General features: G+C 38.4%; 1 protein-coding gene across 16 annotated transcripts in view; it reads left to right on the top strand.

Moving 5' to 3' along the window:
* LOC139143511 (kalirin-like) overlaps window positions 1-23,244 on the top strand; it is a 344,734-nt gene that overhangs the window by 172,518 nt on the left and 148,972 nt on the right. For 15 of the 16 annotated variants that reach the window (XM_070713903.1, XM_070713906.1, XM_070713901.1 and 12 more), the window contains 10 exons: window positions 11,576-11,767; window positions 13,165-13,334; window positions 14,016-14,187; window positions 15,023-15,166; window positions 15,867-16,067; window positions 16,736-16,855; window positions 18,111-18,302; window positions 19,250-19,514; window positions 21,834-21,949; window positions 22,790-22,912. In XM_070713903.1, the coding sequence (XP_070570004.1) occupies window positions 11,576-11,767; window positions 13,165-13,334; window positions 14,016-14,187; window positions 15,023-15,166; window positions 15,867-16,067; window positions 16,736-16,855; window positions 18,111-18,302; window positions 19,250-19,514; window positions 21,834-21,949; window positions 22,790-22,912 (1,695 nt within the window). Of the gene's footprint in view, window positions 1-2,063; window positions 2,233-11,575; window positions 11,768-13,164; window positions 13,335-14,015; window positions 14,188-15,022; window positions 15,167-15,866; window positions 16,068-16,735; window positions 16,856-18,110; window positions 18,303-19,249; window positions 19,515-21,833; window positions 21,950-22,789; window positions 22,913-23,244 lie in introns of those variants that run through there. The other variant, XM_070713914.1, reaches the window with a different exon arrangement.

Below are 23,244 nucleotides of genomic sequence, written 5' to 3'. Positions count from 1 at the left end.
CGGTCAGTGATGTGTGTTACCATGGTTTCCATAGCTGTTGCTTGGTTTTTATTCCTCCCATTGTTCCCTGCTCTTTACATGCAAGGGATTGTGAAATCTGATGTCAGAAGTTAGCAGTAATGAAAGAAGGAACTTTGCAATTTGACTTGGAATGAAATCAACCATCAGCTCTGTCCATCACTGTCATTGGTTGGTTATTTCTTGGTATTCATCATTTTCTGTATTCCATCTTCATCTGAATGATTTTCGTCAAAAAAACAGCTTTCACCAGAAATTTGACAAAATGTGTTCAAAACCCAGACGTATAAGCTGTAGAGAGAGAGCTCAATGTTGAAAGCATACTGGTACAAATTTGAAAATGCTTTGTGCAAAAATAGACTTGGTTATGACTACAGATATTTTGCTGTTCACAAAATAAACCCCTCTATGGCTATTTACATATCATTGCTAAGCAGACATTTGTCCAGTATTATCAAAGTCTATGTAAAATGCTCGTGAATCTGAATTTCACATTAACGATAGTATAGCATTGTAGTTCCCATTAATATTTTTAATGATTTAAAGTCTACACATACATACATTCCCTTCAGACAGTGAGAAGACAGTCTATTGTTTACATACCTGCTCTACTCCTTCCACAAATGGAACAGGCCAATTGCTCACAGCAGTGTAAATGGACCTTTGTACCTACAAATAGGGGTGATGGGGTTATGTAAAGAAAATCAATAATGTTCAATTTTCTAGCGGAGTCGCCTTATTGTGTGCCAGCTTTATGAATTTTAGATGGCTGTAACTTTTAAATAATAGTCATTTTTGACTGATTTGATATGAAGTTTAGACGCCATTGTCATTAAAAAACTATGCCTTGACTTTATAATCATCCACATGTGCCGTGTGACTTGCCAGTGATGTGTAGTAAGCACTGAATGTTTGTTCTATAAATCGAGAAAATGGGCAATCATGACACTTTCAGAACTTGATTTGGGAGTTGAGTCGGTGCCCCTGCGGTCACAAATTCCCCCTGGGTGCCTGGTTCTGCAGTGAAGACTTTGTGATTGGTATGGCTTTGTGATGGTTGAACGGTTTCGTCATGCGGAAAGACTTCGTCTGGCATGACTTTAAGAATTTACCTAGGTGAAAAAAATTTCAACAAATCAACAATTTTTTGCAGCTTGGGAAAAAAAATCAAAAATCAAAAACAAAATGTACAAATATTATCACTAGAATCATTTGCAATTGAACTTCCCTGCTTCATTCTTCTCTGCACCACTCATGTAAAAAGTGAAAAAAAATATAAATGAAAATGAATTCAAATATTGGATAAAAAAAAACTACATATATATACGTATATTCACATATACACATACAAAGACACACACCGATGGATGCACACACACGCATCGGTACTCCTCTCAGAAAATGCACCATTGTTGAAATGGGTGTCAAACATGCATTTTCTGGATACCTTATCAAAACAATGTCCTTCACTCAAGGTTGAGGCTTACTTTATATTTTTGTAGAAGGCAAACCAAACTCCCATCACACATAATTCAGCAGTGACTGTATCAGTAAAATCGACTCTCTTCCAATTATTGTGAAAAATCTTGAAATCTCGTGTGGATTGTAACATATTTTACTGCATGACACACTAACACCTTCCAAAATGCCTTTGTTGAGGAAAGTCACTGTAAAGTCGTTAATGTCATAAAATTTAGTCTCTATTGTTTAACCCCATTCAGAAATTCAGAAGATTAATTTCATTTTGGACAACCAAAGTGATATCCACTTTGTTGCAAAAATTTTGTTTTGAAATTCGGTATGGAGAATCTTGATATTTTTTGTATCTGGTTTGACATTTATGTGTCAAAATCTATTGTTTTGTGAAGTGGTGATGACACCGGTGTTCCTATTGTGTCTGTGCTATTAGAGAGAGGGAAGGCTATTTTATACAATTATCCCATTTGATGGAGACACCCTGCCAGTCTGTGTGAGTAAAAACACACACATACACACATGTATGTGGATATGCTATTGTGTCCTAATCATATTCATGGCCAATTTGCATAATTTATGTTCATTGTGCCAGCATGTGCCTATTGTTGGCAGCTCACCATGTCTGCATGTGTTTTTGTATGTGTGTAAAGTGTGCGTACAGCGAGCGAGAGAGTGGATTCCGTACTCTGAACAAAAGGAGATGAAACCTGGAGAAATTCTCTGCAGCTGCTGATTCAGGTATGTTTCTGTGTTCGGCTCAGTAGCTCATCTTGGTTTATATCTTTCGATGCTGTGCATTTCCAGTCATGGTTGTTGGTTTCGCCGAAATTTACGCGTTCCAAGTACTGCACACCGCATCAGAATGCATGAGATGACAGATAGGAGCATAATTTGACAAGGGGATGGAGACTGTAGTACCTATCTCTGACAGCTGTGAAATATTGCAGCCTCCTTCAAAATGCCACGCATCACCAGTATTTTCTTGGACTCGGTGACGTGCACACGAAAGATGCAGCCTGCGTCCATTCAGAAGCGCACAATTTTGAAAACAAAATTTAAACCATCACTAAGTAAATAGGAGAGAAACCAGCAACTCATTTGCATTTCTGTCAAATTATGTCAAACCCATTGAAGTCTGAACTGGTCTCCACGGTTGCTGTGTAGAAAAATCAACAAAATCAAAGATATTTTATAGATCTTTATTGCAAAGATTATGTTTTTCCAAGGTTTAAAAAATCATCAGTAAATAAAAGACTTACACTTTGAGATGTATAATCAAAAGTTACGACAGTCTGTATTGTGTATGTTGTCAGAAGTTTCATTGTAGTCGGTTTTGCTTCACCTTCTTACGGAGCGGTTTCCTTTGATATTCTGTGTGATCTTTCAGAGAAGAATTGATTTACTATAAGTTCACAGTGTTTTATCCCCAACCACTCGTCCATAATCATCAGACATCATCTGTGTCTACTAACAAATGCCTGCAAGAAATTTGTGCCTGAGAAGAGGATGCTCTTGTTATTATACTGGCATGTAGATGCCCATACATATAAGATATATGAAAAATAATTCCACTTCTAGGTTGTATTTTGCTGTCACTGGTACTTACATAATCTTGGATTAAAATTTTGCAATGATGATGGGGCTCTCATTGTTACTCAAGTTACAATACATGCAACTTTTGTCCTTCTCCCTGGAAAACTTTAGATTTTCCACGGCCTTGTTTCGTCCTTGCCAATTCAATATATTTTTTTGGAATCCATTTTGAATGGTGCATCGATAACAAAGCGCACTGGATTTGGACAAAAGAAAATGCAAGCGGTGTAATACTAATAATGGGAGTTTGAGTGATTGTTTTGAAATCTGGAACATTTCAGTCACAGGTTTTTCTTCAGGGGGCAAATAGACAACTCAAGCTGATTCAGAAAGAATGTGATGGCTACTACTGGTAATTCACAGCTTTAGGCCATGTCTGTCTACTTTTATTCCTGCTTTTGTCACCTCAAACTTTTCCACGGATTTGAAAATTTACTTGATGCAAAAATTGAAGTAATTCACTGTGTAATCCGGGTGAATCATTCTTTCAGGTGATTGAAAAATATGTGTAATAAAACAGTTGGTGGCAGTGGAAAAAATGGGGACATTTTCTCATTAAAATATTAATGTTATTCTTAATATTTTGTAATCAATATATGTGACATTTTTTGATCAAAATATGCAACAATTTCTAATTAAAATATGTAACATTTTCTGATCAAAATCTTTCATTTGAAGATTTCTCAAGCCACTTTTTGGCAAATTTTATTTTTTTTTTATTTGAAGCAAGGCATGCAAGACACTTTCACAACTCAAAAGCAACTGTGTAGACAAAGTTTAAAGAGGAAAAATAAGGGTGTTTATACAGCCACTTTGTTGCCTGTCGGATAAATCCTGTAAAAACCTATGAGTAGACATGAATCATGTGAAGCAATCCTGAGAGCAAATCAAGAAAAATGCCACTAGCATCATTATACTGGTCGTAACAAATAATGGACAATCAGTGATGAAGTGTCATAAACGGCAGCCAGTTACAGTGAGTTGACATTTTATATCGTGTATATGCGTCTGATTGCTGTCTTTGCTGTAGGGAATTTCATGAATAGATATTTAATGTCCATGCAGATCGCATGCATTGTTGTCTTCTGCTCACAAACCACTGCAGCGCGTTTCTGTAACAGTTAGCACAAGCAGTGCATTTATTCAGCAAGATTTTTCTGGCGTGCCTTTCGCATTCACAGGCATTGTAAAGTGATCGCTTTGTTCGATGGAGAAAGCTTGTTCATATATGTGTCACAACAATGTCAATATATGCACATCATTCTGTCGCAAGGTTACACGTGGAAACTTAGAATGTGAATGGAGGAAAGACTTTAAGTTTGTGTATTTATGTTAGGGGATATTATTCTGTGATTCTGAGGTGAAGGTACACAGTAAATGGAAGGTCAGATCTCACAAGTGTACATGCATGTACATTTAATAGCCCAGACTAGTAATCTGTCAGAATTTCAAGGATATTTAGTCATTGCCTGCTAATGGCATAATCACTATAAATCAGCTGCAGAGTTAAAGACATCAGCTACAGAACTCCCTGTGTAATCTGACCCAGCTTTTTTTCATCATCTGTATTTTGTCGGATTTCCTGGAGGTTGTTCTGTCATTATCCTGTTTGTGTTTGCTTTGTTTTTCCTCCTTCCCTCCCTACCCTGGTCAGTGATCTCATCCCTCCCTACCCCAGTCAGTGCTCTCCTCCCTCCCTACCCCAGTCAGTGCTCTCCTCCCTCCCTACCCCAGTCACTCTCTCCTCCTTCCCTACCCCAGTCAGTGCTCTCCTCCCTCCCTACCCCAGTCAGTGCTCTCCTCCCTCCCTACCCCAGTCAGTGCTCTCCTCCCTCCCTACCCCAGTCAGTGCTCTCCTCCCTCCCTACCCCAGTCAGTGCTCTCCTTCCTCCCTACCCCAGTCAGTGCTCTCCTCCTCCCCTACCCCAGTCAGTGCCCCCCTTCCTACCCCAATCAAAGCTCTCCTTCCTCCATGGCAGGTCTGCAAAATTCTTTCTCTATTGTATGCCTATAATATTCCTTGATTCTCATCACTGACAGGAATAGTAGCTTTCTGTATCAATGACTCAGCGTGTACACACAAGTGTTGATATCATCCAAGTGCTTAAGTAGATGCATCATGCATCAGAGTCAGTCTCTCCATGCCTGCAGACCTCATTGCCTCAATATTTTTGCCCCCCCCCCTCCCCAAGTGATCTGTACTTCCTCTTTTCCCAGACTGTCTTTCACTCACTTGTTCCTATGGTGATCCACACTGCATCATGATCAGTTGCTTCCCAAGATATCTTGTGTGATACCGGTAAGCTGTATGACAAAAGGCTGTACCCATGCATTGATATCCACAATAATATGTATCTGACACATATCAGCTAGTCGTACACCATACACTACTGTATTACAAAATGTCTGTGCGCAAGTCACCAAGATTCTAAGCTTGTTATGAACCATTACGACAAAGACTTTGAGCGTTTACTCAGAGAAGTATTTCATCAGTTTTCATTCAGGGCATGTTTTGTCATTTAATCAAGTTCCACTCTCTGCCCCATCAGTCTTGATTTAGTAATAATAAAAGTTTGAAAACTAGAATTCTCTTGACTTCTTGTTTTAGCGTGACAGGGACACTTCGAAATGAATTGTTTGAATATGTGAGGACAATGGGCAACCCGTAACATAATAGTAAAATTATAAATCCTTATAATTATCTGGGCTCAATGTCATCTACCACATGTATGTGATATTTCCAACCACAGAACACAAAAGAGGGTGGCTTTTTTTTTGGCCCCGCATTTTTTTTGCTGAATTATCGAGTCATTTAACTACCATAGGGTGCTGGGGTCAGAATATTTAATGAAAAGCCTTTGTCAGTGGCTTTCAAATTTACGAGGTGTGTCGACAACCAGTCAATGAAATTTCACAATGCTTGCAAACCGGCCTTTTGTTAAAAAAAAAACGACAGAAAATTCTGTCATGCTGATGTTTGATTGTCAATTTACATCTGTTTGATCTGATTGGCTTTTATTACTCTGTAAATGCTGTCAATGTATCTGTCATGATCTCATAGGGTTACCTCTTTCAACATTTTCAGTTCCGACATTCGAAAATATATAGTCACCGACTCACCAGACATGAAACATAGTAGAATTTCATGTCGTGCCTTAGAAATGGTGTAAATTTTATTTCGGAAAGTAATTTTCTAGTCAAAAGCATTTTACAGCAACTTTGTTTTGCAACTCACACTCATGCAAAAAGCGTTGTATTTACTATTTGCTCCTGTGAGGGCAGTCATTCCATTCTGTAATGTCAACACAGACAAAGGAGACCGAGGAAAAGGATTCATGTCTGCATTAGGAAGAATTTTGATCTCATGCAGAATATTGCACAGTGAAGATACTAACTTGCAGCTTGTAAATATTCCTTACTATTTCAAAGTTGTTTGTGTTGCCAAGCCATCTTCCTATGACAGTTTTACTGTTTGGTCCTGTAGTGAACTGACATACCTACCGAACACTAGGTCATATCCCTCTCATGGTAGAAATCATATCTTGTCTGAGGGTTCCTTTCAATGGTGAATAAATACAAACATACCCATTAAGATGATGCTTCATTGTCCCAAAGGCTGGGCCCAGTATTCTGCAGTTTCGCAAGAGAACTTGTTCCCCGAATCATATTCTTTTTTACAAGGCCATTCCAAAATCTCCTAAGTACAATTACATGATCTTTAATAGACTCGGGTTTTGTTTTTCTTCGGGTTCATTTCCTGCCCATCTTCATTTACGGGAGTCTATTGAAGTCAAATTTTCTCTTATTCATCACCTGGTCTACCCTTGGTCTTTGAAATGAAAATTAATGGTGTGTGAAATGCATTTGTGAGCCTTAGGTACTAATTTAATCAACAGTACATGCACACAACACAGCTTGTCGCTTAATTTTCCAATTCTATGACAGATAGAAGAACGAAAGAAAAAAATGTAAGTCGTGAGTTTTGTTGTGTATCTCCAGTCATTGATATGACCATGTGTTGTAACATTCTATAGGTGGACCAGACTCTAGTTGTAGAAGGGCTCTGTGTCATCTCTATGCCTGTTGGGTTTTCTTGTCATTCAGTCCATTAGTTCTGTCTGGTAGTTGACAAGCTTGTAAGAAAAACACAATTTATCTACAACCAAAGCAAGGACTACAGAAAGAGGTACATACAAAATGCAGCTTGTTTGCTTAATCAATTGGCATTTCTCTGAGAACGGTTTGTTTTGTTTGGCTTTGCTTCGACCTGCAAAGGTATTGATCTGGCCCAGTGTGCCTGCTACAAGACTGAGGCATTGTTGCAGACAAAAAAACTGTCAAAAACAACTGCTGTCAACATTTAGCCACGACAGCCTCCTCGAAGTACAGACAGTGGATGTCAGTTTGTTTGGTTGGCAAAACAGTACACCAATGTGGCAGTGTATGTATGACCCTTGCAACGTTCACACTATGGTCTTGACAAAACACTGTGAAAGATGCATAGTCAGGTCTTTCAGAAAAGTGTGAAGTAAGTTGTTGACATTCCGTCAGTATAGAGAGATCACTGCATTCATCTAGATAGCATTGACTTATTTGAGTTGGCTGAAAGGTCGTACAGACAGGCAGGTACCTGCATCGAAGTATGTGATGTGAAGGACTTTCTGTACAGGTAAGTGGTACCAACTATACTGCTGTCAGTGTGAGACTGGCAAGAGCCTTGAGAAAAGTGTCATAACAGAAAGTTGCCATACATTGCAATTGTCATGTTACGGCATACAGGGACGAAATGTCATGGATTTGAATGCTAGGTCAATTGCCCGAATTTCTCCAACCCAAAAGTTTTGTGTAGCTGTGATGTTTTGATTTCCAAGGTCTCATCCATAGGTAGGGAGCTTTGATGGCATGGCTGCAAGTTCTACTTCAACTTTGCAAGGGATGTTACTAGTAGACTGGTTTTTGTGAAAATGTTTCTTTTGTTGTAAGTCTCTCTTTAAACTAGCTACATTGTTCACACTCTGCCACTGACTGTTTTTGTAAGCCAGCATGCATTGCGTTACACTATGTCTATGCTATAATGCATCCGTGAATAGATTTCAAACTACAATGCTACATAGCATAGTCGTCTGTAAGACAGACTGCAGTGATTTGGGTCAGTTGTGTTGATTGTCTGTCGACCCATATCGAGGAGATGAACTGAGACTGCATGTTTCCAAGGAGATGGCCGTGCAACGTTTTACCATCTAGTAGCCATTTTGGTAAACGTTTAGTGTCCCATCTCGTGATCTCCATGAGTGAACCTCCTGAAATTCACACAAACATCAAAAGGTGTGTTGCTGTGCGTTCTTTGCATTCCTGTGCATTGTTGCCGTAGTGATGAGATGCTCTTTGGTCACCATGGATACACATCCACAAAAAGACACTGGTCAAGACTGCACTCATCTTTGCAAAGTCCAGCTCCTCAAACTCCTTCCAAGTTGACCAAAATAAGTAATAATTTCTGCCATTTTAGTGACATCTTCTAGGTTTTGTAATCGTGTTCCTTTGAGAGAGACAAGAAATCACAGGTTACCCAAATTCAAGAATGTTAAAAGTGGCTTTTAGTATACCCTGTACAAGGCTGGCCACGATTGTATAATTTTCAAAAGTGTTTCTGTCTGACAAGTGGAGGAGGGTCTTCTGTCTGTTTTTGCATGTTTAATTGAGAGTCTGTCGAGTATGAGATGGTTGGCTCGCAGGTGGCTATCCCCCTGATCAGGTGGTATTGTCAAAGGAGTACTGTGCCTATTGTTCCTACATGTATCCAGTATTCCCCATCATTAACACTGTAACACTGGTCATTTAATCTGAGAGACCTGACATCCCCCCTATGTGGCCTGACAAGACAGATCATAGTCCTCCTGTAAGGACCTCCTCCCCTTTGCAAATATTTGTAATCCCAGTCGACAGGGGGGTGCCCAGCCGGGTGGAGTGACCTTGCTGACGCTTTAACATGGAAATCTAGTGTTCAAGAGGAGCTCGTATTTTTTTGTGTTCACTTTGAAGACACCCATGCATATCCTAAGCAGCAGCCTGTGGTATGTGTGACTCACGCAAATGGTTTGTGTGTGTAATCAGCAGCGTCCCTAAAGAAGATCTCTGTAGTGTCTGGTGAGTTCCAAGATGGTGAAAATCTTAGTTGGTTGAGTTTCGATGTCCTTTGGAGACGTAGCTGGTGTTAACCTGTCAATATCACAATGTGAAGTCTGGTATAATTGCACACATGTGTATAGATATTACAATCATTGCATTTACCAAAACAAAAAAAATATCTCACATGGATATTCCTGGATTGAAATCAGGGGGAGACACACTGCCAGTGGTATTATTGGATCACTTACATTGTTTCGTATTGATTTTCCTGAAATCGACTCACACGGCAACATCTGCTTGTGTCTGTTTCAGATGACTGAAACCGACACTATAGTCAGGGAACATTTGTAGATTTTATCACCGAAACTGACACCCTGGAAATATTTGTGGAGGTTAAACGCTGCCTGGAAGTATATTTTATTTCCTCAATAATAATCTTTTACTCTATATGTGTGCCATTGGATTGATAGCCATTTTAAGACCCAGTGGTGTGTAGCAACTCTTCTCTAAGTATATGCCATAAAACTTTACAGCCTTAAAATTGAGTGCAATTTGCTGGGTCTTCTATTGTGTTCCCTGTTGTGTATACAAGTAGTGTATTGTTCAGATCAGTTTCCTCGGGGTTAAGTCAGTATCTGTTCTGCTTGCATACCACGGCAAGCCACCAAGAGTGATTCATATTCTCAGCCTTTGAATTTTACTGAGAGATTCACTCAAAATAATGGCCAATTCTGAATCCGAATTTGAATTTGAAATCGATATTTGCTGTTCGCTGTGTAGATTACATTACATCAAAATGCATCACAAATAGTCATCATGTTAATCTTGCAAGACAAATTAAATACTTTGTGCTTGCAAAGCATGACTTTGGAGAAATCCAATGATGAAAGGTTGATCATAATATCATGAGTACCTTTTTCCTACATCATCTAAGAAATGGGAATTTTTGAGCAAAATTATATATAATATTACTTCTGGTACAGTATTTTAAGCTTTGCCTGTACCATTGTGGTCATAGAATGATTTTAAACAGCAAAACAAAAAGGAAATTAAAATCTGTAGTCGGCAATTAGCAAGGGCTCAATTAATCAATAACTGGCTTTTCAGATGAACTTGTCTGTTGACAATGCCTTTGTTGTATGTCCACGCTGAGCCTTGTTATTGTCACTCAGACATGTGAACAGCCCGGCTCTGAAGTACCAGTAGCCAGACAAGTGGACAGTAGCATATCGAGTGCATTGGCAGTGAAGTGATAATGCCATTTTGACACCTTGTTGTGTTGAAATGGTTCTGTGACAATGACCACTTCAAACTGTATAGTGTATGTTATTGTAAAACACAAAACACAGCTGGGAAGTAGTGAGGATTTCAGGTAGAGTCAGAGAGGGAGGTTGGTTCTCGGTGCTGCCAGGGTTTGTGACCTAGCTCGACTCTTCTCCTCTCTCCATGTACATTCTTCTTCTATTCAGATCTTGTAGATTTCTGTCGGCTGTGATGTACTCAGCCTATTGTTCTTAAATTGTCTAGTCCCCTTACCTTGTGTATTTCAGACCCATTGTCAATTTCTATTGGTAAAATCCAGTATTAGGGTTTTGTTGCTCAATTTTATCAAACGTTATGGAACAGAGCCCCAGGAAATCGTATACAACTTGCGGGCAGATGAGAGACACAAATCGAGTGAACTTTGAATTCAGGTGGTTGTAGCCATGGCTACCTGGTGGCAGTCAATAGTTGATGATTTATGCCACAGGTTTCATCTTCAGAATTACCAATATGTTGTAAGACAAGGATTGTGATTTCTTTGCAAGGGATGAGTCAGTAGGGTGACTGTTCGTATTTTTATGGTCAGTGTGATCGGCAATGTAAGTGTTTGTATGCAGTAATTTGGAGTGATGATCTGTAGATGCATGGGAAATGCTCATAGGTGATATGTGAGTGTGTCTGTGTGTGTCTGTGTCTGTGAAACAGGGAGAGTGTCTGTATGTCTGTGTGTGCGTGCGCATGTGTGTGCATGCGCGTGCACACGCGCATGTGTGTGGGTGGATGGATTAGTTTGGTGGATGGTGGTTTGAATGCTGGAATGAGGAATAAATGGAATGGATGGACAACCGACTGAAACTGATTGCTATATGAGTGGATCAAGAATGAAGTCTATTGTAATGTAGAGTCTAGGAGACAGGTCATTGATGTGATGTTGTGACCGATAAGGATTATGAGCAAATATGTCAAATGGTTGAGTCAGTGATCATTTAATCCCCACAGACCACTAATAGTAGCTACAGATACAAGACTTGATTGACAGAAAAAAAATCACTGCTCACATTTTCTTACCTAATCAATTTTTGACTTTCTCTCACAGAACACATACACCAACGCCAACAAGCTACTGGAAGCGGCTGATAAGCTTGCACAGAGTGGAGAGTGTGCTCCGGAGGAGATCTTTCAAGTGGCCCACGTTCTTGAAGAGCGCATCCATGATTTTGTGGAGAGGGTAGACAGGAGGAGGCAACTCCTTGATATGTCAGTGTCTTTTCACACGCATGCAAAAGAGGTAAGCTTACACCCCTGTTCTACAAACAAAAATGGAATGTCCAATTTATAATCTTTGGAGAATAAAAGGTTGAGCTTATCACTACTGAACTTTCATTGTAACTGTTTTTGAACCCCTCCCATCCTACACCCGTCCTACACCCCCTCATTTCCTGAATGTAGGTTGATCCATCCGGTCTTAGCTAATAGGATGGCTTGTGGTGTATTGTCTAGGCATTGTTAATGCAGGGACTAGGTTAGAGACTGATTTGGTACCTTAGATGGAGATCAAGTTACCAAGCTGTTCCCAACCTGTTGAAGAATGGACCTGACCCACTCCCATACAGAGAGAGTTCATTGAGTCTTGCTCTGAATATATTGTAATGAATAAAAGCAATTTTGAGGTTGTGCTCTGGATATTACAGACAGAGTTTTAACAGACATTCTATTTTGCAATAAAATGGGCGTGCAAAATTTGAGGTATTGCACAATATTTTAGGTTACCCATAATTCAGTATGAAGTATACCATCTGAGTCTCATATCGTGTCATTAGCCCAGGCAAATCCACTCTTTGTACGGAAGTTTCATTAAGTTAGACAAGGTAGAAATTATGTTAACTCGAAGGAATTGAGAAAGTTTGTGGAAGTGTCAAATTGATTGAAAGATACAAAATACTTTGAACAAAAGTGGAACATTTGGAGCTCCCATAAATCCTTATTGTCAGTGAATTTTACTCTTGAAATTTTAACAGTATAGAGCTGTTCAGAATGCTGTCTGTTTAAAAATGTTATTTTACCAGGAGTTTAAGGGTATAATTATTTATATGAACTTATTCTGTATAATGAAAAAAGTAAAAAGAATAAAAGAATATATGTGGTGGAGGGACTGTTATAGAAATCAGGGAGAGTTCATTGGTAATTATAGAATTGAGTACTACTGCTAGTCAGCTTGTGGATTATATTACCTGGCTCTCATTATTGCACCTCACCATTGTTCAAAACAACCATTAAAACTACGTACAATGACCATCTGTAAAATATGAACAGTGCCTGCTATCACTGCCTTTTGTTATTCACTGCAATGATTCTATTAACGTTGTTTCACAAAATGTTATCCTGAATAAAGTCTTTCACAGTGCAAATAAAGGGCTGCCTGGTGTCTTTGCCATGGTATGCAGACTAAATGACTTTTTCATGTTTTGGCCCACTCCACAATCACTTTCAAAGCAGGCAATGATGTACTAGTAATGTTTAAAGAAATACAAAGTCTCTTGTGAGCCGGCATTGTGCCCACACAAATATACAAATACCTTTTTCTGTCAGTATAAATGAGGTATATGGCCTTGTGTAATAATGTCTTACACAACACTCAATAAAAAAACAACAAAACTTTCTGATCATTATTTTACTATCTTTCAGTTAAACCTGTGGTTTGGAGAACTCAAGGAAAAGCTGCAAGTTGAGGAGCTGTCGGATACCCTGGAAGGGAGCGAGGAACTACTGGGAAGATTTGAACATCAGAAACAGATCACGGAGGACGCTTCTGATAACACAGTCAGTGAAGGACAAACTCTGATTGATGCACTAAGGTGAGCTTGCAATAATTTACCAACATTTTTGATGTTCTCTGGTCATCTAGTATTTTCTCTCACCCCCTACCATGTTTTCTGTCCGTCTGTCTCACTGTCTCCCTCCCTCCCCCACTGTCTGTCTCACTGTGTCTCCATCCCTCTCTCTAACTGTCTGTCTGTCTCTGTCTTTGCCTGTCTGTCTCTTTCTGTCTACCTCTGTCTGTCTGTCTGTCTGCCTGCCTGTCTGTCTGTCTGTCTGTCTTCTCCCTCCCCCTCCCTCCCTATCTCAACCAGGAAAACCATGATACAACACCTATGAAATGTCCCCATGTTCTGTTTGTCGTTGGTGTCATATCCTCTTTAAAAGTGTTTCACCTTTAATGTTGTATAAACTTTCAGGATAGAGGTGTATGGTTGATACTTGTACCTGTTTAGAGAATGATAGCGCCATTTTAAAAGTGTGATGCTGAGATCGTTCAGTAATTTTACAAACAGTTATCCTTTTGCCATCAAGTCTTGGTGTAACCCTATTGTTTTTACAAGCAAACCTGGACCTCTTCACTGCATGATGAGAGTGAAAAGGTTGATAGGAAATGAAGCATAAAGGAAATAATTATTTGAATCAAATTTTCAACAGTGGACAGATCATTTTAGAGTTTTCACTTTATTACATCAGGAAGCATCCTTGTTGTGTTTCAGGCATGTTGCTATGGAAACCGGCAATCAACATCATACTGCCTACGGGCACATTGATGGCATCATCCACAATCTAGAGGAGAACAGGAGGCAGTTGGATGAACTCTGGGCGTCCCGTAAACTGAAACTAGAACTATGCTTGCAACTTAGGCAGTTTGAGAGGGAAGCTCTGGAGGTAGGGTGATTCTGCATACGTTATCTGTATTGGTGTATTTTCTCTGACCACCTATCACTGCAATAGTTAGGTTCAATTGGATTATTTGTGATTGTGGGGTTCGACCCCCATGTACGGGAAAATGGGAGAGGGGATTTAAACATTGTTTGCTTCACTTTGCTGCACCAATTCAATTCAGGACAGACAGTTACAAAATCATCACATCTTGAGATGCAAATTGCTCTCTGTCCTGGAACTTGTAGTTAGTATTATGTAAGCTATGCTTTGACATTCTGTGATAGGTTTATAGGCTTATCCTCTTCAATTTGTAGCTGAACTTTTTCTTCATATTCAAAGTCAATTTCCATCCAAAAATGAAAATTTGTTGGCTGAGGGTCAATTATCAAATAATATACGTTGTTGGCTTTTCAGGTTTTGAAGTTTTGCGAAAGACCCTGATATGATTATATTCTCTTACTTCATATAGTTATTCGCTGTTTCATAAGCATTCTAATGCAGTGTTTTATCTGGGCAGGTTGGCAAAAAACAAATGCTATAATTTCTCAAGTAAATTGATATGGCCATGTATAAACTCAGCAAATTGTTGACAGTTAATTAGTAACAAGATTGATGTGCTTATGTTTGTGTGCCACAATTATGACAGTGGATCGTTGAAAACATGAATCATGGGGGCAGGAGGGGAACTTATTTTACCCATTTCACTTCCATGGTTTGGCCCAACCCCATTGTTTTCTATTGCAATGTTGGACCTCTTTATGAGAATGAGTGGGGATGAAAGGAATAAAAAAACTCAAAGCATCATGATTGTTACGTTGTGTATCTTATCTATCTACAGCTGTCTAACAGACTGGAAGTGTGGACTACAGACATGCAGAACACAGAGCTAGGACAGGACATAGCTGAGGCTGACTACTTCCTGCAGATGCACATCGAAAATGTCACTCACATACAGAACCAGACATTTGAACTGTTACAGAGAGTAAGTTGTTGCCATTTTGAAAAACAGACATATCAGTCAGTCAGTCACGGTGTATACAAGACTCTCTGATCTGAAAATATTGTTTTTGTTGATGTTCAACAAGGCTGCAGAATACTGGGCTCATAATAATTATTGGTATCACTCAACATTATCTTAGGGAGTATGTTTGTATTTATTTTCCTTTGAAAGCACCCTCAGACAAGCACTGATTTTTACTATAACAGTGATGTAACCCAGTATTTTTTTAATGTGCAGGAGTTGCATATGTATGTGTAGATATGTTTATGGCAGTACATGTATGTACCTGAATCTATGGGTGTTTGTCAGAATGTTGCATATTACAGATTTTGTCAAACGTCTTTCTTCATATCAATATGTCGGTCTCTGTCGCCACTTTTGATATCAGTAGTGACACATTTTGTTTTTCGAAAGTGCCATTTAACAGCTCCATCCTGTGTTTAGTCCCGTGACAAAAATAAACTTCCTGGAATGACACTGTTCCGTACCATTGCATCACTGACCCGAGATTTCCATCAGATGCAGTGTGTCAGCCATACATGTAGCTTGCAGCAACAAGGTGATTGATAGCCTGAATTGCTATATCATTACGCCGGAATAATTGGCAAATCGAAGAAAATGGCAGCAAATAATTCATAAGCAAACCGCTGATCCCGGAAAAAAAAAATCTATCTCTCCGTAGGGCCAGGAGCTCTATCAAATGCTAGAGAACACCGGAGTGGAGATCATGGCCGACAGTCAGTACGATGCCCAGACCAGGGTACAGGTCCTGTTGGAGTTCCTGCATGAGAAACACCTGGACTTGGAAGACGTGGCGGAGCTCAGACGTGTCAAGTACGAGCAGTGTGTTCAGCTCAGGCACTTTGAAGCAGATGCCAAACAGGTGTGACAACTTACTCATGTCCTTTCTCTATTTACATAGCTCACTGGGGATTGACTCAATAACATGGTTACAGTTTTGCTCAAAACAGTTCATGAGATACGGTGAAACCTTTTTTCTTTAGTTGCATAGAAACACAGTTTTTTTTACTCGGTGTGTAGTAATACTGTAAGTTCATGGTGTTCATATTATGACATTAACAGTGATATCTAAAAAGGGGAAAAAGGCGAAAAAACCAAACAGACACCATGGAAGTGTAATTGAGAAAATTCTATTCAGGATAGACTCAACAGTGTGTCAGGAGAGGTACAGTATGACATGCTAATTTTTTTCAAGATTGAGTCTTACACTGCAGGAATTTTTCATCCGGAATTTATGGACTTCAATCAAGAATGGAGTCTCTTTAATTGCAATTAATTTGCTTGCAGAGTTATTTACTTTGCATGCACCATGAATACTAATGCTCTTTGATGACAGAAATTGCAACAAATTTGAACCCCACCAACTTTCCAAAATGCATTATGCATTTTAATTTAACTGGATATTTCAGAGGAGTTGTAAATTGGTTTGATTTGAAATATTGCATATTCACTCCCCCATGTATATATAATATTGCTTAGCGATTTCTTATTACAAACCGTGTATGATACATTTTTTGTTGGCCTTTGTAGGTGCTTGGCTGGATTCGCAATGGAGAAGCCATGTTGTCAGCCACTGTAATTCTTCCAACCACACTGGCTGAAGCAGAGGAGCTACAGAGAGAGAATGAACAGTTCAAGTTAGCCATTGAGGTAAGAGGTCGCTCTGTACAGAATAGAGGCACATCATAGGATAAGTATTGCCATACCGTCTTTTCAGTGCTATAATCTCATTTACTTCTGTCTTTGAAGGTTAGAGATCAAAGGTCAAGGGTTAAGTTTCAGTTATAAGGTCAAAGGGGAAAGTGGAAAGGTGAAAGTAATACAAGGAGAGGTGTTACAATTTTCGATTATTCTGTGTCAGAAATCTATCATTACTCAAATCAGAAATGTAGCAGAAAATGTACAAAGTTACTTCTTGCATTCTTTGCTGCATTTCTGATTTTGAGTAATGTATATCTTGAAAATAAAACTTCTGAACTTTAAAGCCCCAATAGCTGCTAATTTTATGCATTATTTTCATGATTTTATTTTCAAACCAAAGATGGTTCGTTTAAATGTACTTGCAGAAGGACGTGTATTGAAGTATCACTACCCGTACTCGCTGATTTGGACCATGCCTACATGTTTTAACAGGTTTAATAATAAACGGGTGCCGCACCCATTAAATGGCGCCCCCACGGGAAAATACAAAAAAAAAGTATATTCCTGCACATATACATCGTGATCATAACAGAAACAAGTATGATGCCATTCACTTGAACGCAACAAACAGTGGCTAACATTTTGTTGTTGTCATCTTTATTTCTCTGTCATATAAATAGTTTTTGAAAATGGCGGGAAATCTAATATGATGTTAAAATCTTTAAATTTACATGCCACTCACGATACTCATGGCAGCGTTATACACTTTTTCAGTTTCTAATGGGTCTTATTCAAAGAAACCTCTTGGGAAACTAAGGAAATTTTGAGATTTGTTTATTAATCATTTGCAGCTATTGGGGCTTTAACAAGAATGAAACATTTGTAGAGATAATGTAAAATATATTCTGCACGGTGAAAAGAAAATGACACTTTTATGAAATCCACATGTGTGTACTAGGACTGAAGGTTACTTTATGTAGGTTACAGCCTACAAAATACCTTTGTATGTATTGAGCAAAGATGAGAAATTAAAAAAAGAAAATAATAATGTTTGCAGTGATCTATGTCATCATCAGATGTGACAGAATCCGTTCTTTTTAAGCTTACTGTCACTTTTTTGTTCCCTATTTTGAAGAAAATTGCTTCTTGATCAAATTTCCGTCAATCTTGTATTGTCACAGACCAGTGCATGTGGACAGAAATTTGATCAATTCTTTCCTGCATCAGTCGGCTCACATTTTTTTTTCTGTCTCTGTGATTTTAGAAAACGCATGTCAGCGCCATACAACTTCAACAGAAAGCTGATGCCCTGATCGCCAGCAACCACTACGACCCCGAGACCATCCGACTCTGCTCTGACAATATTGAACATAGATGGCAGCAGCTGATACAGAGGGCTGAAGACAGACACAAACTTGTCACTGCCGCCGTCAATTTCTACAAGACGTCAGAACAGGTAAGACATTGTGTCCTTTATCTGTGGTTCAGCATAGGTGAAGTCTGAGAAAGTATTTTTTTAGGAAACCTCTCACTATGAGCATTTATAGTCAATGTTGTGTGCATGTTGAAAATTGTTCTGCTATTAACACTTTGAGCGCTGCAGTTTTTCCCACCAAAATTATTAACATTTTAGCAATTTTGTGAATTTTTCTGTAATTTTTTTGACAATTTTGGATCAAATGAACACCACATTTTGTTGGCTTCAGATATTTATCAAAATTTTAGCAAACTTTCGAAAAAAGTTGACTGGTGTATATTTTGATATAGGCGACAAAAATTGACTTTGGCGCTCAAGGGGTTAATGATTTAATTTCATGACTCAATTTGCAGTTAAATATTTTACACTTGAAGTTCACCAGAGAATCAATGAACTTTTGAAGAATGAATCAGTCATTTCATCCTGGTTTCCCCTGTGCAGGTCCACCCACCTGTTCAAAAAACAATGGAGATGCACACAACAGTCATTCATTGATATTCGGCAGTGCAAATTGTGTATTTTCCACCTGTTCACAGCGATGGCTTGACCCAAACCCATTGTTTTTGATGGTGATTGTTGACCTATTTACAAGGAATTGGGATGAACGGCTTAATGTAATTTAATTTCCTACAAACGTTGCTAGAGCCAGTTGATATATGTGTGAATAATCAAGGTAGATTGATTGATAGATAGACAGGTTATGGTGAACCTTGCCATGCTGGACAAAGAGAAGATTGCTTGAAATAATGATAGATTGCAAACATTCATATCTACATGCTTTTGAAGGCATATATTGGGAGTAGACTTACCTGATCAAGGCTGATATTTCAAGTGAGCAGTAACCTGATTGACTTGTAAAGTTATCTATCTGAGATCAACAGTAGCAGCTTTCGGATCATGACACACTTTTTAATTCTCTCACCCAGGTCTGCTCGGTACTGGAAAGCCTGGAGAGGGAATACCAGCGGGATGAGGACTGGTGCGGCGGAGGAGAGAAAGGACCGTCCAGCGAACAGTCCATCAACCAGATGATCAACAAACACCTGGAACAGAAGGAGGCGTTTCTGAAAGCCTGCACGCTAGCCAGACGCAACGCCGAAGTTTTTCTGAAATACGTCAACAGGAGTAATTACAATCAACCGGGTACACTGGTAAACAGAGGAAGCAGAGGACCAGAGTCCACTGTCAAAGGTAAATGAAAATAAAAAATATCAGTTTCTTCATAATATGTAATCTTCCAGTTTTCAGTTGTTTTTCTTGAAACCTGTTTCTCTACAAATTTCTTGAAGTTAGTCAGTATAAGCGTTACTTATCAAAACATTATTTTCAAAAGAAACTATTAGTTCAATGGTTACTTGTATTTTTATGTGAGTTCACATCTAAATTGGTGTAACATTAACATCAAACTTATCATAAAGTGCAAAACTATGATGTTCTCTTCTATTGGTATGCAGTCATTATTGTTAGATTTGCAAATCAAAACAATGGTTATCAATAAAATTTGCATAAATGAATACTATTATGTTGCGATTCAAGCATTCGATGGAACCTGCGTTAAGAAAATTTTTTTCTGTGAAATCGCATCCTTAGTAACTCAGTGACGTACGTATGTACATGTACGTACAAATGTGACTCAACTTCAAGGTTAAAGACGAAAATAGTTTTTTTGCACTTCCTTGTGCATAGTATATTGCCTAATGTATCCTTCCTAGGCTTGGGTGTTTTTCTCAGTCAGTTTTCACAAACATGTTAAGTAATACTGCATATTACACCATTATCTAACATCCAAACTTTTGAATACAGAGTGTATACAAAAGAGAAAAAATAGCATATTATTTTTTCCAAAACTTTGTCATCATTAGTTGAGATTTCAGTTTCTTGTCAAAATAGCACTAACTGAAGTAGTGTAACTAGCTTTGAGAACACCCCTGTTCGCCAATGGTAAAGCCCACACAATCTTGGCATCCAGGGTTGTGTGGTAGCACAGTGCAGGTGGGAATTGAACATTAAAAACGTGGATTAATTAGTCGCGTACACAAATGTCAATAGAAGAAAAGAAATATGACTTCCAGTCGTTCAGTGAAGTGACGTTGATTTCCTGGTGACGGTGCAGACAACCTTATTGGGGCAGGTTAGTGGGTGTGGAAGGCGTGACCTCTGCGCCTGACAGAGGTCAGGCTCAACTTCCTGCGGGAGACCTTGGGCAGGTTGTACTGTAAGATCAGTTGTGGTTTAGCCAGGCACCGGTGCTGGTGTGCAACTTCAAGTGTGATGATAACATTTGCTCCATCGAGTACAACTGGTGATTTTCACTCGTCTGGTCGAGAGACGTTTCTCATTTGGCTCTGGTTCATACAGAATTGTATAGGTATGGTTATTTTTTTTCTGGCCCTGGCATGCATGTTTTTCCTTTTTATCAAGAAAGGTTTCAAACTTCAGCTTTGGTAATCAGACATAGCTGCAGCTTTTTCTTTCAGAAATAGACCTGGTTCAAAAATTGTTGTAGGGTGGTCTTTTGAAAACAATTGCTATGTTCTTCCATGGTCATACGGAATCAGAGAGCTTTGTCAAGTGTGTAGTTGAGGTAATTGCAAGGTGGCAATTTCACTGCATTCATACTAATTGTCATCTCCGTACAAATCTTAGATGTAGATAAAGTGCCTTACTGTTTGTAAATTTTATCCATATAAACTTAATGATCACATTAATAATTTGCTAGTAAATGTTTGAGAAATCAAAATAGATAAAAAAATTTTGTGACAAAGTAAATTCTTGACGATCAATTCAAAATAAAAAGAAAAGAAAAAGAGACGTAATTGAAATGATCAGTCACCGTCTACAGTTCCAAAAACAAGTAAAGAAATTTACAATTTTGAAGTTGGCAATGGTTGTATCAAAGGTGCTGTTCTGTAGGAAAAAACAATTGCAGTATTTACTTAATATAAAAGGTGACATTTTGTAGAAAGAATGCCAAACACACAACACTCAAGGTAAATGTTAAGTGCAGGATAGCAATATGCTGGTACCAGTGTTGTCGGTCATAAAGCTGATATTATGAAACTTGCTCAAGGGAGATTTTTGTGTCATCTCATTCTCGTATTAATTGGATATTTTATGAGTGGTGATGTCTTTGTCAATGGCCAAGTCTGTTATGTAGATTCAGTGGCTCAGTGGCTAAAGGTGGCTCTGTGTTACTGTAGTCATTGCTGGGGTAATTTTTCTCATAGTAAGGTAAACCTAGTATATGAGCCTCACTTTCATGATCAAGCTTGTGTGGACTTTTCACTGCTGTCAGAACCAAGCTAATACAAACTCCTCTTGTTTCTATTGGTATTTATGGACTTATACCCAAATCTAGGAATGAAACCTTAGTCATATTACATTGCATGATTTATTTTATTGACAGAAATAAATGATTCAATGACCTAATTAATAGATTTTTGTATGCAGAGTTGTAAGATAAATTTTTTTTAAAAAAGTATTTAACTTTTTAAATATTTTTCCCCTCAGTAATTCTGGAGAAGTTACTTAATCTTGAGAATTCTGTACTTGAACACTGGACCATCAAGAAGAAGAGACTGGACCAGTGTCAACAGTATGTCTTATTTGAGAAAAGTGCAAGACAGGTGAGTTAGCAATATCACAGGGAACTGTCTGATCTCTGTAAGATGTTTTGTCACAGTCAATAACTCTTCATTGTGTCCTTGGATCAATTGATTTTACATAATGCTGTCATCGTTTTAATGTGGTCATTGTGATAATGTTGTGGGTAGTGTTGTTAAGAGTGTTACATCATGGAAATAAATTCCATTGCTATCACCATTTTCTCAATGTGGGGAGTCATTGTCATCATCATCATAGTTTCCTCCTCATTGCAAATATAAATATCATCCTTCCCCCCTCCTCCTCCTCATCATCATTATCATTACCATCATAGTTATCACTACCACTATTATAATCATCATTATCATCATCATCATTATCTGCCTTATCATCAACATTGATGTCACTGTTAATGTCATCATAATAATCATTGTTGTCATGGTTACCACCATTACCAACGTTATCGCAACCATTTTCACTGATGTTGCTGTTGTCCTCCTACTCCTTCCACTTTCCCTTCTTCATCATCATCATCTTCATCATCATCATCATCATCATCATCATCATTATCATCATCATCATCACCATCATTAATCTTTCTAAAGTACTTCCGGCATTGTGACCTTATTTGATCAGAAAACCACTTTGTATCGTAATCTCGATGATTTCTCAATCTCAGTTTTTGGAATATTTTTCCATTCTAGTCATCGAATCAGAACTTGAATGGGTGACTTGCATGTGATTCTAAGAGTTTGGACTCCTGTTTGTTACTTTTGTCAAACCTTGATGGAGATTATATCTTGTAAGTGAATGAATGAATGAATAAATAATTATTGAAATAAGTATCATTATTGGATTTGCAGGCGTTAGATTGGATCTATGATACAGGCGAGTTTTACTTGTCCACTCATACCAATGTCGGTGAAAATCTTGAAGAGACGGAGTCCCTTCTTAAGGAACACAATGAATTCAAAGGCACTGCAAAGGTAAGACCACGTCACATCCATTATTGTGTATATCAATCTAATCTGACAATCCATTGTTGCCCCAGGGAATGGGATCCCAAAAGTAGAAGCATTGCTTTAATAATGGCATTTACAGGAACACTGTCCGTGATATTTAATGATAATATTCATTGATATCCTCTTCTGTGTGCAGCTGTTATATCCATTTTCCTGACTTGTTGAAATTAATCAGTTTGACAGCGTTTATTGAACTCTGCCTTGGTTTATGGTGACTGTTATTTCTCATGTTGACAAATTAAATTTCTAGTCCAACTCTGATATTAATTTCAACAGCATTGTGATTGAAATTTATA

Source organism: Ptychodera flava, chromosome 11 (genome assembly GCF_041260155.1).
Source record: "Ptychodera flava strain L36383 chromosome 11, AS_Pfla_20210202, whole genome shotgun sequence".
Lineage (NCBI taxonomy): Eukaryota > Metazoa > Hemichordata > Enteropneusta > Ptychoderidae > Ptychodera > Ptychodera flava.
The sequence above is the reverse complement of the archived record's forward strand: the minus strand, read 5'-3'. Positions and strand labels throughout refer to the sequence as shown.